At 39.8% G+C, this 14,937-nt stretch overlaps 1 protein-coding gene across 1 annotated transcript in view; it reads left to right on the top strand.

Moving 5' to 3' along the window:
- The first annotated feature begins 1,880 nt into the window (after positions 1-1,880).
- The window catches only part of CUNH13orf42 (chromosome unknown C13orf42 homolog), a 28,825-nt gene continuing 15,768 nt past the window's right edge, over positions 1,881-14,937 (top strand). Inside the window, exon 1 of the mRNA XM_023560543.2 lies at positions 1,881-2,297. Within this exon, the coding sequence (XP_023416311.2) occupies positions 1,881-2,297 (417 nt within the window). The remainder of the gene's footprint in view (positions 2,298-14,937) is intronic.

Below are 14,937 nucleotides of genomic sequence, written 5' to 3'. Positions count from 1 at the left end.
AAGGAAGGTGAATACAGAGGAAGATTATTTTATTCACTTTGTCGTAGAGTGGTTAGATCATGCATGACACTCTGGATAAAAAAGAAGCTATAATGTTTGTTTATGCTCAATCCATGTAGAATAATCATAATCATAAGACTACCAGCATGATCCCCTGAGAAAGGCTGGGCTGTCAAAGTCCCTGTATATCTGTGAAAAAAAATTTCTTCATCATCTGTCCACCTTGGTGCTTTGATATTGTGCTCAAGTGAAACCAGGGCAATGGATTGGATTGGGACATTTTAGAAGCCCTTGATACTGGTGATTTTTTTTGTATCCTTGGCAGCCACAGGGGAATATTGGGTTTAAAGTCAGAGTATCTAAACTTAAAGTCTCATAACCCCTCCAAGTTATCTTTTCTTCATCTCTGAACTGATTACTACCAAAGATGAAAGCTACTCCCAAGGAAATGACAAATATTAAATAAACTAATATCTGGAAATGCTTCATCAGCTTGAAATCTTTCTGCAAAAGTGAGGCTTAAATGCTTTCACATATGAGGGGCGTGTCCCAACAGCATCTAGCAGAATGTTACACACAATGGATGCCCTCATTATGAATGCATTTATAACGTTATTTTATAGCTATGCACATAAAAGACATGGATATTGTTTTAGGGCAGGGTATATTTTTAAATCTTTTTCTTTATACCTGATAAAACCACGAACAATTTTTCTTCCAAAAAATGAGATAAAATAAATCCCAGAACATAGCATAAAATAAATAAATGAGAAAAATAAAAAAGAAACTGTAATAATTCACTCACCCATCATTCATGCCATGACACTTTTATATATAATATCTGGAGTTTCCTGCTTCCTCTGACACCCATGACAGCTTAAGAAAGTGTGAACGACAAGCTTCAGCTCTCCAGCTGCATCCTGAGGAAAAATAGACTCTGTAGAGAAAGGAATGCAATAATAATGTTTAGCATCTGCCTGAGAAAATTCTTAGGGAAAATATCCCTGGAATACTAATGTACTCACACAACAGTCTTGACAAAAAAGATAGTCTAAGTCTGACTGCAATTGTTCTGGATTAAAATGCACTTAGGCTAAAGAATGAGTCTGCCCCATATAATGTGGCCACCCTTGAGTTCACTGACGCTTTTGTGAGAAAAGTCATGGTCAGGATACCTGAATCCTCCAGGCACCACAAAGAGTTGCTATCAGGTGACTGCTCGGAGGTCCCCTTACCTCATCCAGAATGCTTGGATGCCTGCTTCACAGCCCGGTTTATCAGGGTATCTGCAGGCCCTGCCAGGGCCCCTGGCTCTATCTACCTGAGTCCTTCTCACTGGACTGGATTTTACTCTGAGGAACACATGGTTTTTGGGTGAGAAGTGTCTGTGCTAAGCAGGATTTCATTTTGGACCCAGAGAATTCAGCACCAGGGCCAGCTCAGCCAGGCTGGAAATGTAGTAATTCACAGGAGGAGCAAGTCAGAACTGAAAGGACCACGCCCAGATATGGAAAATGAAAAGGAAAGGTGATAACTCAGCAGGTAAAGCATCATCACACTCCCCCACCCAGCCGAATCCTTCCATAGAAGAGCACAGAACATATTTCCACCAAATGGTTAGCAAGGCCAGCCGGGCCCTTTGCTTTTGAGCTCGCAGCGTCTTCAGACAGTGTATGTACCGTTCTGGTTATTGGATGTGAGTTCCCCCCGGGAGAGACACCAGCAGCCTGCCTGACCCAGACGGCGCCCGCTGCTGTTCCAGCGAGTCTCCTGAAAGGCAGATGGCAAAGGCCCTGCACGTCCGCTCCTCTCCCCTCAGCTAGATCAAGTGGCGGCAGTGAAGGCAGCTGGAAGGCGCCCACGGAGAGAAACCGAGCACCATGTTCAGAAAGATCCACTCCATCTTTAGCTCCAGCCCGCAGAGGAAGGCAGCAGCCGAGAACCCTTACTATACCGGAGCGGGCTCAGGGGTGAAGCTGATCCGTAGCAGCTCCATGTATGTGGTGGGGGACCACGGCGAGAAATTCAGCGAGTCATTAAAGAAGTACAAAAGCACGAGCAGCATGGACACCAGCCTGTACTACCTGCAGCAGGAGGAGGATCGCGCGTGGATGTATTCACGCACCCAGGACTGCCTGCAGTATCTCCAGGAACTGCTGGCCCTGCGGAGAAAATACCTCAGCAGCCTGGGCGATCTGAAGCCACAACGTGCCTCGCAGGGCATCTCCTCGACCTTCTCCAAATATTCCAAGGGAGGGAAAAAGCCCTGTGGCCAGTCCATCCCCAAAGAAATAAAGGTAAGTGCAGCCGAGTACCACAGTTCAGATGAGGGCTCTTCGCAGAGCTGTGGACACCCCGTTTGAAACCTTCTTGCCCTCTGGGCACTTAATGAATCTGACATGTTTCCAGCAAGCAAGCCAGTAGTCACATACTTTTCACAGCTGTCTTCAGTGGGCTAAGCGGAGTCCATGCTTATTTTTTAATGCTAAAGGACATAGGAAAAGCGCTTAAGGATGTTCACCTCGGAGCCTGGTGGGAAAGGCATGGGCTTTGGCGGTAGGGACTGCTGAGTTAGCATCATTTTACTGTCTGACTTTATAGATGAGATGATGCTTGTATGGCGTTTGGGTGGTGGCAGCTAATTTCTCAACACGTTGTTGTTGTTTCTTTGAATTTTATTATTACTGCATCTAAAAATCCCAGTGGGAAGGGAAATCTTTGAAGTCTGGAAGTATACCTCAGTGGTAGAGCATCTGTCTATGTGCAAGCCTCTGGGTTCAAACCCCAGAACAGAAAAAAAAAAAAAAAGGAAATAATCTTTGCATGTCATAGGTGATTGCAAATATTTCTGTGCTTACTTCCAGGCCAAACAACTGGAGGATTTGCTCCAGCAGTATCTTCAGCCCAGGTATTCCAGTAGCTTAGGTAAAAGTACAGAGTCTGGGGCATGCAGGAGATTGCCCAGATAGCCTTACTCGGTACTAGGACCGTCAACCAGACACAAGCATATAATTAGTAAAATCAATCACATATATTTATGTTATTGTTTATACTACTATAGTTTTATAAATATTCTTTTGAGCATTCAAAGATTGCCAGTGCAGAAGGTGGAGAGGAACTCGTGTGCCACAGAAAGGCAGACTGAGGCTCTATGAGTGACTCTGTCTCTATCTACTGGCTATTTGGTTCCAGTAGCTAGCCCCTAGCCCCATTCACTCAGTTGTTCTTTCCTTCATTTCCTCAGATTGATTCTATTTCTGAGACTGTTGTAAATCTCCTTTGTTGTATATTTCCATCCACCACTTTCCTGATGGCTGACCTGAAGGTTTTTAGAGCAGACCTGCTTCCTACTTTGCAGGCCCCAGTATCCTGCAGGCTATACATGTCCTATTAAAGTTGAATGACTGATTGGACCGCTATCAAATCTCAAGGACTTGGCTTAACCCACCTGGTTTCAACTGTCTGCATTTAATACCAGTTGGGAGCAGTTTAAATAATTATTCCCACTGTAAAAGTATGTCAGTGCTGGGGCCTCAGGGAAGGCTTCTAGTCTTGGGTCCCAGGGCTGACCCTGCCTATTCCTTAGTTTCAGACTTCTGACCTCCAGAACTGTGTTGCTTTAAGCCACCCAGTATGTGGAGTTTTATTATAGAATCCCTAGGAAATGTGTACTTCCTTTGTAGAATTAGCCTCTTTTCTCTTCTCTGGCCTTAGTCTAAAGGCATCTACACCATCACATACTACTGACATTTGTTGAAATATGTTAGGGAGATGTGGGACAGTGTTGCAGTGATCCTGGTTAACTTTAAGTAGAAACAGTATTCTTTTCATTTTTCTATTCCTAGGCATAACAATGGACTCCACTGTTCACATGCAGATGCTCAGTAAATTTCAAAGATCTGATGTCTTGGTGCGATAGATGGGGAACAGCAGGCCTTCTTGTAGAATAAGCTATGTTCTCTGAAAATCCAGGGCACTGTGGGAGCCCCTCCTTCCCTCTTTCCAAATGTAGCCCCTTGCCAGGCCACAGAGCCTATGTTTTTCTCCTCTTTCAGAGGCATAATAATGGCTTTTAAACTATTTTGATTAAGATCCATAGGAGTAAGAAATATATTTTAGAAAATGATCCAGTTTACCCCACCATATAATCAAAAGTTTTATTTCTGCTCCTTGTTTGATACTCTGTTTTCCAAAGCATTCCATGCTGTTTTGTTTCATTCTTAAGTGCTGGGCGTGACACACTCATTTAATTTCACAAGCTTCTACTGGATCAAGACTTGTAGTTTCTCATGCTTTGGAATAAGGCATTTTAACAGACAATATTGAAACCCTAATGGTGTCTAAGTCATGATACATGGTGGGGGTCCCAGCCAGGCCTTGTGATAATCTGCTCTTCCCTCAGAATGGGATCTAATTATAAAATGAATAAAAAACATTTTTAAAACAACAAAAACTCATATCTGAGGATTTTTATGTCAATATTGGTATGAGCTACACTTTGGGACTTGTTATAGTTTAGATCTAAAACATCTCTTGTTCCACAGTGGGCCCAGAGGATGTAGGTCACTGGTACATGACCTGCTCAGGTATATTTTTGTCACTGGCTTCTCTCCTCTCTATCTGCTTTCTGGCTCCTGTGAGGTGAGCAGCTTTACTCTGCTATGCCCGTTTGCCATGGTATTTCTGCTTAGAGACAGCCAACCATGAACTGAATCCTCCAAAGACAATGAGCCAATATAAACCTCCTTTAAACTGTGACTATCAGTATTATGTCTCAGCCATGAGGAAATGAATATTACAAGAATAATTGGATGTCAAATGTTAGAATTTCCAATACAGGGCATAATATATATGTGGTAGAAGGCAGCATATTTGAATTGGATCCTGTCCTGAAATGCAGTCTCTGAATTAATAGGGCAAAATGCTCCTCTGCTCTAGGTACTGTGGTGTTTCTACCAGTGAAGAGGAATGGTCTCCCATTTCCCCTGCTTATGTAGCAGGCACAAGCAGGGACAATGTACAATTATCTTTGATTTTCAGTTGTCTCCTAAAGCTGACACACAGAGTATTAACCCCATTCTACCAATGAGAAAACTGGGACTCAGAGTCATAAGGTAATTTATGTAAGAACATGCATCTGAAAAAGATACAGCCAGGATGAAGCACAATTTGTATGATTCCATAATTTACCCTCTTGTCGATGTATGCACTGCATCTTTCCATTGGAACACATGTTTTGAGCTCACATAACGTACAAGAGGTCAGATGCATGATGCATCCCACAAACCTGGGCTAGAGGAGATCATCGGGATGGTGTCTGCCTCGCTTCTGCTCATGGACACTGGGCTGGGGTTGTCTTCCACATGGTGACCCAGGCTCACACAGTCCAGAGAATCCTAATGAAAAGGGAGTGATTGGAAGTCATGCTGTAAGCCTTCTCCTCTCTACAATCCATGTGTGAAGTCTCCCCCAGCACACCCCGCATGGCTACTGCTGATTCCCTTTCTGTCTGGCTCCCTGCAGCGCTGGACTACTGAGCTCCTACTTCCTGCTTTTGCACTTCTCAAACCGACCTAAGAAAAGAGGTTGGCAATCAGTGCAGGCACAGCTATGAGGGGTGCTTCATCTTTGGTAGACTCATGTCCTCAAGTCACACCAACAAAAGTACCTTCCAGCTCTTCCTGTAAAGTCTGAAACATGAACCAAACACCAGAATATTAAAGTAGCCACACTGAAAAGGAGAGAAATATCCAAAGAACACCAATACTTCTGAAAAGAGCATGTGACTCCTGTGGGCTAAGACAGCTGCTGTAGATGATCTCAGATTTGGCTCTGTCTTTTCTGTAAACTAAAATAAAACAAATAAGAGTTGAGTTTCTTTCACAATTCTGATGATGTAAGAATTAGACCTATTGCTTAGGGGAAGTGAAACTACCTTCTAGCTTTGAATTCCAAATCTTCTCATATGGTACTTGATGCAGGGCATTTGTGCTATGTGGTTGCTAATGTTTTTGATAATATTTTGATAACGATTCACTGATACATTATTAACTCATTCATCAGTGCATATTTACTGAGCACATGTCAGGTGGTGGTAAACAAGATGAAGTCCATTTCCTCTCGGGAGAATCAGTCTTGAGCAATAGAGAGGTAATAAACCAGTGCAGAGTTCCTAGTGGTGAGTCTCAGAGCCCCAGCTGTGACAGCCCAGGGCCTGGCCCTGAGTTGCATTTTGGTGAGTGTCAAAGGATGGCACCTGACTAAGCTGCTGCCAGTCCCTCTGAGCCCAGGCAAAGATTCAGGTGCCCAAGGTATGGACCACACACCTGCAAATCAGTCTGTCAATCTCTCCTAATGATATGGTTCACACTGAGACAAAAAAGGGGAACATAACTGTGGGCTGTGTTTCTTACTGCCGTCTCCCCTCCCCCACCCTAGTGTACTAAGAAGCCGTGTGTCCCTCTGTTACTTGTTCTGGGGTCACGTCTGGACAGGCCTGGCTTCAGCCCCGTTTTCTCCCTTCTTCTTGCTCATTTCTTCAAGCCTCAGCCCCTCTCCTGCTGTGAGGGGTTCTGGGGTATTTTACCCCTCTCTTTTTTCATGATTTCAGAGAGATCACTTTTCATAGCTTGGCTTTAAAAAAAAATAACAGCTGTAATACGCATAGCTAGAATTCACCCTTCAAAAGTCAGTGCCTTTTTATTTTTTTAATTTTGAGATGAATCTTATTAAGTTGTTCAGACTGAGCTCAGACTCATTATCCTCCTGCTCCAGCCCCCAAGTGTTGACTTCACGGGTGTGTCCCACCTCGCTGGGCAGCTCTGTGGCTTTGAGTGTTTTTAGGGTTGTGTAGCCCTCACTGCTCTCTGATTACAGGATATACATTTCCACTTCTTCCTTTCTTTTTAGTGTGATAAAATGAATGCACCCTTCCCATTTTCAACATGGAATTTCACAGAAGTTCCTTTGAGTGCTTTTTAGTGTCCTCAGATTATGAGAATGCATTACAATTAAAGAATTCTTAAGAAATTAAGTGCTTTTCTTTGAATAATTTTGCATTAATTTTTTTTATTTAAAGAGAAAAAAAACAAAACAGTAAAAGGGTACAAGTAATACAGAATTTCAAGAAAAAAATATACAGTAAGAAATCACTAGTTAATAGATTATATATTGTCATCTTAGAAATAGTTGTTCAAATTACAAAATTAAAGCATACAAAGTGGACATTCAAACAGTGAAACTGCAAACAGTTCTGTTCAATGATCCAACAAAAACTTAGTAATATGGTTTTCTGTCTTACACACTTAAATATACATACAGTTATATCCTTTAGATCACTTTCTTTTCCTCTCTTTTTTACAATAACAATTACACATTTTGGGTTTTATTACTCCCACAGTTCTTATTACTTTGCATTAATTTTTGAAAAAGTATAAGTGACTGATGTTAAGACTCTTTCAAATAATTAATTGCCAGATAAAAGCCAGAGTACTTTGCATTAGATTTCACGACTCTTTCCAAATTATCATTTCTATAAACCTTTAATAACTCATCCAAAGACTATTAAACTTCAATTAACATATTTTAAAACACTACAAAAGTATTGCTAGTAGTAACCTAGAAAATGAATTCCTTAAGCAACATGAAAGCTCTAAAATACTTCATTTAGCAATCTGGAGAATGCTTTCATAAAAGTTTTGACAATTATTGCTTTAAATGTAAGAGAACATTTTTAAGTGGATTACTTAAAAATTGTAGCTAGAGGTGTAACTTGGTGGCAAGTCATGTGCTTAGCACTGTAAACACTGCACTCATTCCTAACATAAAAAAGAGATACATATTTTTAAAATTATTTTTTTAACTTTTTTAGTACAATTCAGTGGCATTAAAATACATTCAGGTGTTGTGTAAACATCACCAGTAGCCATCTCCAGAATTTTCACATCATCACAAACAGCAGCCTTTTCTCTGTTAAACTCTAGCTGCTTATTTCTTACTTTACCAAGTACCTGACAACTTCCTTGCACCTTTAGTATTTATGAATTTGCCCATTCTACGTACCTCATATCCAATCAGGGGCCAAGTAATCCAATCAGAAGCCTACCTTTTCAGAAACTGCTGCTTGGTACCTTAGTCATTATTCAAACATCATGAAGTGTACTTACAAAACCAGGACAGCTATGATGTCACCAGGTCATATAATCATGTGGGATCACTGTCATATATTCTATCTGTGGTTGACTGAAACATTAGCATGCGACTATAAATGGAATCATATGGGCTTTGTTTTTGTATGTTTGAGTCATTTCATTGAAAGAAAAGTTTCCAAAATTTGTCTATGTTATGGTTAGAATTTTCTTCATATGGTTGATTGCATGGTTTGGGGGTTGATTTTGAATTTTGACAGCAGGGGAAGAGGACAAGTTTAAGACTGCTGTATCTGACAAGAATGCTTCCTGGCATTTGGGGTCTTCATTGAGGAGAGTTTTTGTACCTTTAGGGCCATATGAGCAGGCACACAGCTAGCATCTCACTGTGGGAACTGAGCTACATGAGTAGATCCTAGCCTGGATGGATCCCAGGGGAGAGCCTTGGGGATGCTAGGCATTGAGCTAGAGCTGGTGGTGATGGGGAGAGGGGGCCTACTGGGGCAGGCTGCAGTACCCTAAAGATCCCCCACGGGCCCTAAGTATTTCCCAAAACTGGAATTATTTGTCACCCAACCTCTTTCTCTCCCTTCCTTTCCCTCATTTCAAGATGAAGCCTCACTCCTCATTGGCTTTTCCTAGAATCACCTAGTTGAGGCAGCTTGAGCTTCTGATATGTCAGAAGCAAGACTGGTTGCAAAATGTATGTCCCTTCCTGTCCCCAGACTAAATAAATTCACCTGCTACAGAGAGATTTCAAAAGAACTGAATTTTGGAGAAAGCTTGCCAACAGTGATTGATTTTTGTTTAAAATAGTTTCATTCTGACAGTTGCTTTCAGAGACAATTTTCCAGGGGGCCATTCAGACATGGTTCATAAAATAAGACCATGTCTATAGCAAATAGAACACTGTCTTTTCAAAGGCTGTAGGGCCTATTTCATCTCAGAAGATTCCAAAGCATCCATAGATAAATTGCATATGGGATGGGAAGCAGATCTTGGATCTGTTTTGCACTACTGGGAATTGTTTTTCAGATTTGTTAGGAAGACTTTCTGCAAATGTGGGAAATTAAACTGCACATTTTCTGTGAGCATCAGTTACTAAGGGGTGGGTGGTGGAATATCTATCACTTGGCCCATATTTGGTTTGTGGAGTTGAAAGGCAGTAAAAATTCAATATGAGCTGCAAAGAATATTCCATTATGCTTGGCAGAGCTCTCTGCAAGGCAGCAGTCAGTAAAACAGTGATTGATAACAGAGCGTATCTCTTGCAGCCCCTTTCAGTCAAGCTGCAGGATGTGTAATTGTTTTCCCCAGTCTTTCCTCTTAGCACAAGCTGTTTGCTGTGCCGAGAAGCCATACTTCTTTCTCCCTCTTTCCTCTCCCCTCCTTCCTGTTCATTGCCCTGTCTTCTTGTCTTCTGAGCACTTCCCCAGGAAGCCTGTCCTCACATCCACTCTCCAGCTGCAGATTTACCTGCTCTACCTCAGCGCTCCACACTTCTGCTGTAATTGCTGGTTCATTTGCTTGTCTCTGCCCCTGCCCTGAGCTCACTGGATAGAGGCTTCAACTGTTATTGCTCTTTGTACTTCTAATCTCCAGCGCAGTTCACAGCACAAATTAGGCCCTCAAGAAACAAATAGCCTAAGAAACTACAATCGTAAAAGAAGGAAGCTGTTACAAAGATTAATGGAGGATCTGGAAAAGTTATGGCTCAGGGACTTTGCTGAATACAGGTTTGCCTTTTTAATGGAGTAGGATGCAGTTTTTGTATCTGTATATGCAATCACATTATCATGTGTTGTTAACCAGAGCCCTGCATCAAAAAAGGATATCTGCGCTATACATTTTTGATGATAATTGTATTTGCTCATTAAATGAAATTTATAAAACTCAGAAAGTATAAAAAAGAAAGTAGAAGGGGCTGGGGATTTAGCTCAGCGGCATAAGCGCCTGCCTTGCAAGCAGGCAGTCATGAGTTTGATCCCTGGTACCGATAAAAAATGAAAAAGACAAAAAAAAAAAAAAAAGAAAGTAGAGATAATTTCAGATTTTTATCGTCTAAAGATAACTATTATATGATCTTTAAGTTGTACATTTTTTCACTTATTTTATTCTCACGTGTATTTGCATATATTTCTATTATGGTTTCAAAATGAAAGATGTCTAGTTAAATAAAAGTTTAGATAAACAATGAATACAATTTTAGTGTAAGCATGTCTCATGTGACATTTGGTAAGTACTAATACTTAAATATTATTCTTTATATATTTGAAATTAAAACTTAATTGTTTTCATGTATTTTATTTGCTAAATCTGGTAAGCCTTATGGGTGTATATGATACGTCTATCTATCTATATTTATATGAATTTTCTTTTCAATTAATGTTATATTGTGGATTCTTTTCTACCTATTTTTTATAAACAAAAATTTTAAAGGCAAAAATTTAACAACTCAGTTTAAACAACACTATGGTTTTTTTGTTGTTGTTTTGTTTTTTTGAGGCAGGGTCTCTATGCAGTTCAGGCTGGCCTTGAACTCACTTTGTAGCCCAGGCTGGTCTGGAACTCGCAACGATCCTCCTGCCTCGGCCTCCCGAGTGCTGGGATTAAAGGGGTGAGCAACCACGCCTGGCTAAACAACACTATGATTAAACACTATGAATAAATACATCTTACTCAATGGTTTGTAAAACATTTTTAAAGCAAAAAGTCCTAGAAATGTGATTAATAGGTCAGAGATTAGAGATTATTAATTTTAAAAGGTTCTTCTACACATGTGTGATATTGTGAAGCCTATATTTAGTCTTTGTATCTTTCGGCTGACATTTATTTTCAAAAATCTTTGCAATCTTAAAGCATAAAATGTTTTATTGATTGATAGTTTGATGGCAGCCCCTAGGGAGATTTACCATGGCAAAGACTGACCTCTGGGTAGGAGGGAGGACAGACAGTTAAAATTGATCACCAAAGACCAATGATTTAATCATGTCTGTATAAGGAAGTCTCCATGAAAACCCAGAAATACTGGGTTCAAAAAGCATCTGGAGAGCAGAACACATGGGAGTTCTGGGGTGTGACCCCCCCAGAAGGATGTGCAGGCTGCTGGCTTCCCTATATCTTGCCCTGCCCATCTTTTATCCAGAGTTTATCAATACCCTATGTAATATTATTTATAATAAACATTAAATATTTTTCTGTGAGTTCTGTGAGCCACTCTAACAAATTAGTCTAACCTGAAAACCTAATTTATAGCTAGTTGATCAAAAGCACAGGTAAAAAAAACTTAGGCATCTGAGAAGAGATGAACTGACCAAACCTCTGCCTTTGGTATCTATGATCTATAATCTCTAGGTAGACAGAGCCAGAGTGAAATTGAATTAGGAAACCCAGGTGTTGTCTGCCACAAAAATGCATGTTTTCTTGAAATCTGGGGAGATCACCACACATTTAGTTACAGAAGTCTTTTCTGCCAATAACACTAAGTAAGAGTGACATTATAGACATAGATGAAAAGGTAATTTTTCCTCTCTCACAGTATGGACTTTGGAAAAATTTTGCCAATCTTCACTTTTTCACTTTTTTATTATACTTTATCAGCAGTATTGTAATTAATTTTAAAAGTTTGCTAGTTTAATACATAAATTGTATTACTTTAAGGCACTTTTCTATGATTATTGCTTGAGTGAGCAATGACCTTTTTGATGATACCAGTGCACATTTATTGTTCAGTGGATTGTATGTTCATGTCTTCATGTATTTTTCTTTTGGTGGTGCTAAAGTTTTATTATTTATTTATGGGGACTCATTATATTGAGGTTATCAGCACATTGCCTGCCATATGCATTAAAATATTTTCTCAGATTTATGTATCTTTTAATTTTATGACAGTTTATGATTTGTACAGCTGATTTTTATGTAGTAAAATATAAAACTTTTGTTTTAGTTTTGTTCTATTTCTTTCATTGCTTTCATACTTAGAAAGTCCTTCTATCTCTCAAGGTCAAATTGCATATTGGTTACTTGTCTCCCTTTTTTATAGTTCTATTTTCAAAAACTCAACCCTTTTATCTATCAGTACTTTATTTTGACATGTAGTAGGAACTAACAATCCAGCTTGAGTTTTTTCTCAAGAAGCAAAGTTTCTCCACACCGTTTATTGACAACATAATCCCTTATTCACTGGAGATTGATGCTATTGCCTGTGAAGATTTTACACGTTTTGAGGATGCTATTCTATTCCAAATGCTTGATAAATGTAAAAAAATTCACTCGGTGTTTTGTTAAAGTCAAGTGATCATTTGATGACATGTAAGACAAGGAGTGATCAAATGTCTGTAAATGAAGTAATGGTTGTAAGATTATAAAGTAAGTAAGAGTATAAAGCTCAGAAGAAAAACAGCTAAACCAATCAGTTTGACCCTGTAATCCTACAACCTCTGTTATCAAAGATAGATATATAGGTTACGAGACAAGAATTATAGACACAGAACACAAACTACTTAGTAAAATGTACAGTTGCTGAAATCTAGACACAAAATAAACATTACTCTTGATCTACTCTGGAATATCCATCCATGTTATGGCAGAATGTAAGGAGAATAAAGCAATTGGAGATTTAATCCTGAAAAACTTTGGATGATGGTAAATTTTTTGTGGGTAAAAGTGTGTTATTCTACTTTTAATTTCACTCACATAATGATTAAATGTTAAAACCTTCTTCCAAGTGCAGACAAATTCTACATTTAACCATGTAAGTTACATCAATGTTGACATTCAGATTTACAGAAATGTGTAGCTCAGGGTATTATTACCAGTACTCCATAGAAATAAGAGGCACAGATGGCCTGCAACTTAGGGTGGTTACAGTTATGATTTTTCAACTTTATGATGTGAAAGTCTTCCCACTTGAATACTCTCTTTTTCTCTTTCATCGGAGTTCTCAGTAAATTGACTGAGTCAACATTTTAGTATAAAATAGACTTTGTATTACATGATTTTGCTCATTTGTAGGTTAAGTGTTCTAAGAATGTTTAAGGCAAGCTAGATTAAGCTACAGTGCTCAGTAGGTGAGGTATATTTTACTCATTTCCAACTTCCAATGTTTCCAGCTTAGAGTAGGTTTAGCAACACATAATCTTTTTGTAAACTGAGGAGTATCTCAGTCAAGTTAAATTTGTCAAGTTAAATCCAAAAGTATAAATTTGGTCAAATAGCCTGGAGACTGCAATCATTAGGTAGTGATATGTTTATAGGACACATTCATTCCTCAATAAATAGTTTTATTCCACATCAGGCAGTGAAGCAGATGTCCACCATTTATACATGAAAATATGTTTGCCCACTAAAGCCTGTGTTCTGAACCTGTTGTTGTCACGATCATTGCCTGAACCACCGGTAAAGAGGGGTATGTAGAATTGCAACCAGAATATTGAGAGTCCCCAGTATCCTACAAACTGTATCATGTATGTAGCAGCTGGCATAAAGCATCTATCAGAAGGAATTATGCCATATTTGTGAATACTACTTGCTAAAGCCATCTCAAAGAAAAATAATTGGGGATCACCTCCACCAGACTACACATTTTGCAAAAGTGGACCTGTGTGTTCAAGTCAGGAGGGTAGCAAGCATGCCTGGGTCTGTCTGCTGTAGTCAATAAAACCCTTAGAGAGAAGGTGACACAGGCACTGAGTTTCTGAGGAGGGGAGGGCCATTGGCAAGTGGAAGAGCAGTGAGGAGCCCGAAAGTTCCAGATGCTCTCCTTGGCCTTAGGGGACATGATTTAGAATGTCCCTCTCTCTATTCTCTGACAGGACATTGTTGCTGGCAGCACAAGGCTCATTCTGTAGAGTTTAGATCTCTTATTGACAGAGCCCAGAAGAAACTGGACAGACTGGAAAAGAGGGCAGCCTGAGTACCTAGGGGACCTGTGAAGCCAAGAAGGATGCAGGCCGATTCCACAGGCAAAAAATAATACTGAAAAAAGCCTCAGGGATTTAGAAATTAAAATGAGTTTGGTTGGAAAAATGGAAGAGTCCTTCTGGGAAAAGTAACTCAAGACCCAGGTCTGCCCTTGGGGGTTGAGGAAGGAAGGCTTGGAAAATGATGACCTTAAGGCCAGTGATGAGAGAGGGTTGATTGCAAAAGACAACGAGTGGAATTAGAAATGTGATGCAAATACTCTTAGAGAGCTGTTCCTTTATCATGAGGCCACTGCCAAACAGAGGCAAAGAAGCATCTCCAGCCTCAGACCAGCCAGACTTTACAAGGAAACAGATTGTTATACTGTGCTTTCTAAAGATAGAGATGAAACATTCTGCACTAGAAAAATGTCAAGGTGGGAAGGGAAGCAATTTATGTTTGCCAGAAGTTTGGGGAGGGAAGATTATTTGGGCTTTCCCCAGACGTGTTGATAGCTGAAGTTGTATTTTGTGTAACCACCTCTCTGTGATGTAGATTTTCTTGTGATATTAGCCTAAGCCCTGAACCCTGAGCTCTTCTTCACTGTTAATACAGACAGAGGAATCATCAACAATGTAGGTCAGAAAGTTCTGTGGAAGCTGTGGAAAAGCGGAAAAAACTAGAATCAAGGTAGGAAAAATCCCAGCTGAAATATAGCTTAACCTTGATATGTAGAAAACATTCACAAAATCCATTTAGACACATTTCAGTGTGCTTAATAAAGGACAACAGAAATTCTATTAAATAACTAGGTTGCCAGATGACTTGATATTTACTTACCAGGCTCTCTTTAAAACATATTCCCAGTAAGCCTAGCACTTACAAATGG

This window comes from Cavia porcellus, unplaced genomic scaffold (genome assembly GCF_034190915.1).
Source record: "Cavia porcellus strain 051 isolate PalLab524CR breed Dunkin Hartley unplaced genomic scaffold, mCavPor4.1 scaffold_21, whole genome shotgun sequence".
NCBI lineage: Eukaryota > Metazoa > Chordata > Mammalia > Rodentia > Caviidae > Cavia > Cavia porcellus.
This window is presented reverse-complemented; position numbering and strand designations above follow the sequence as displayed.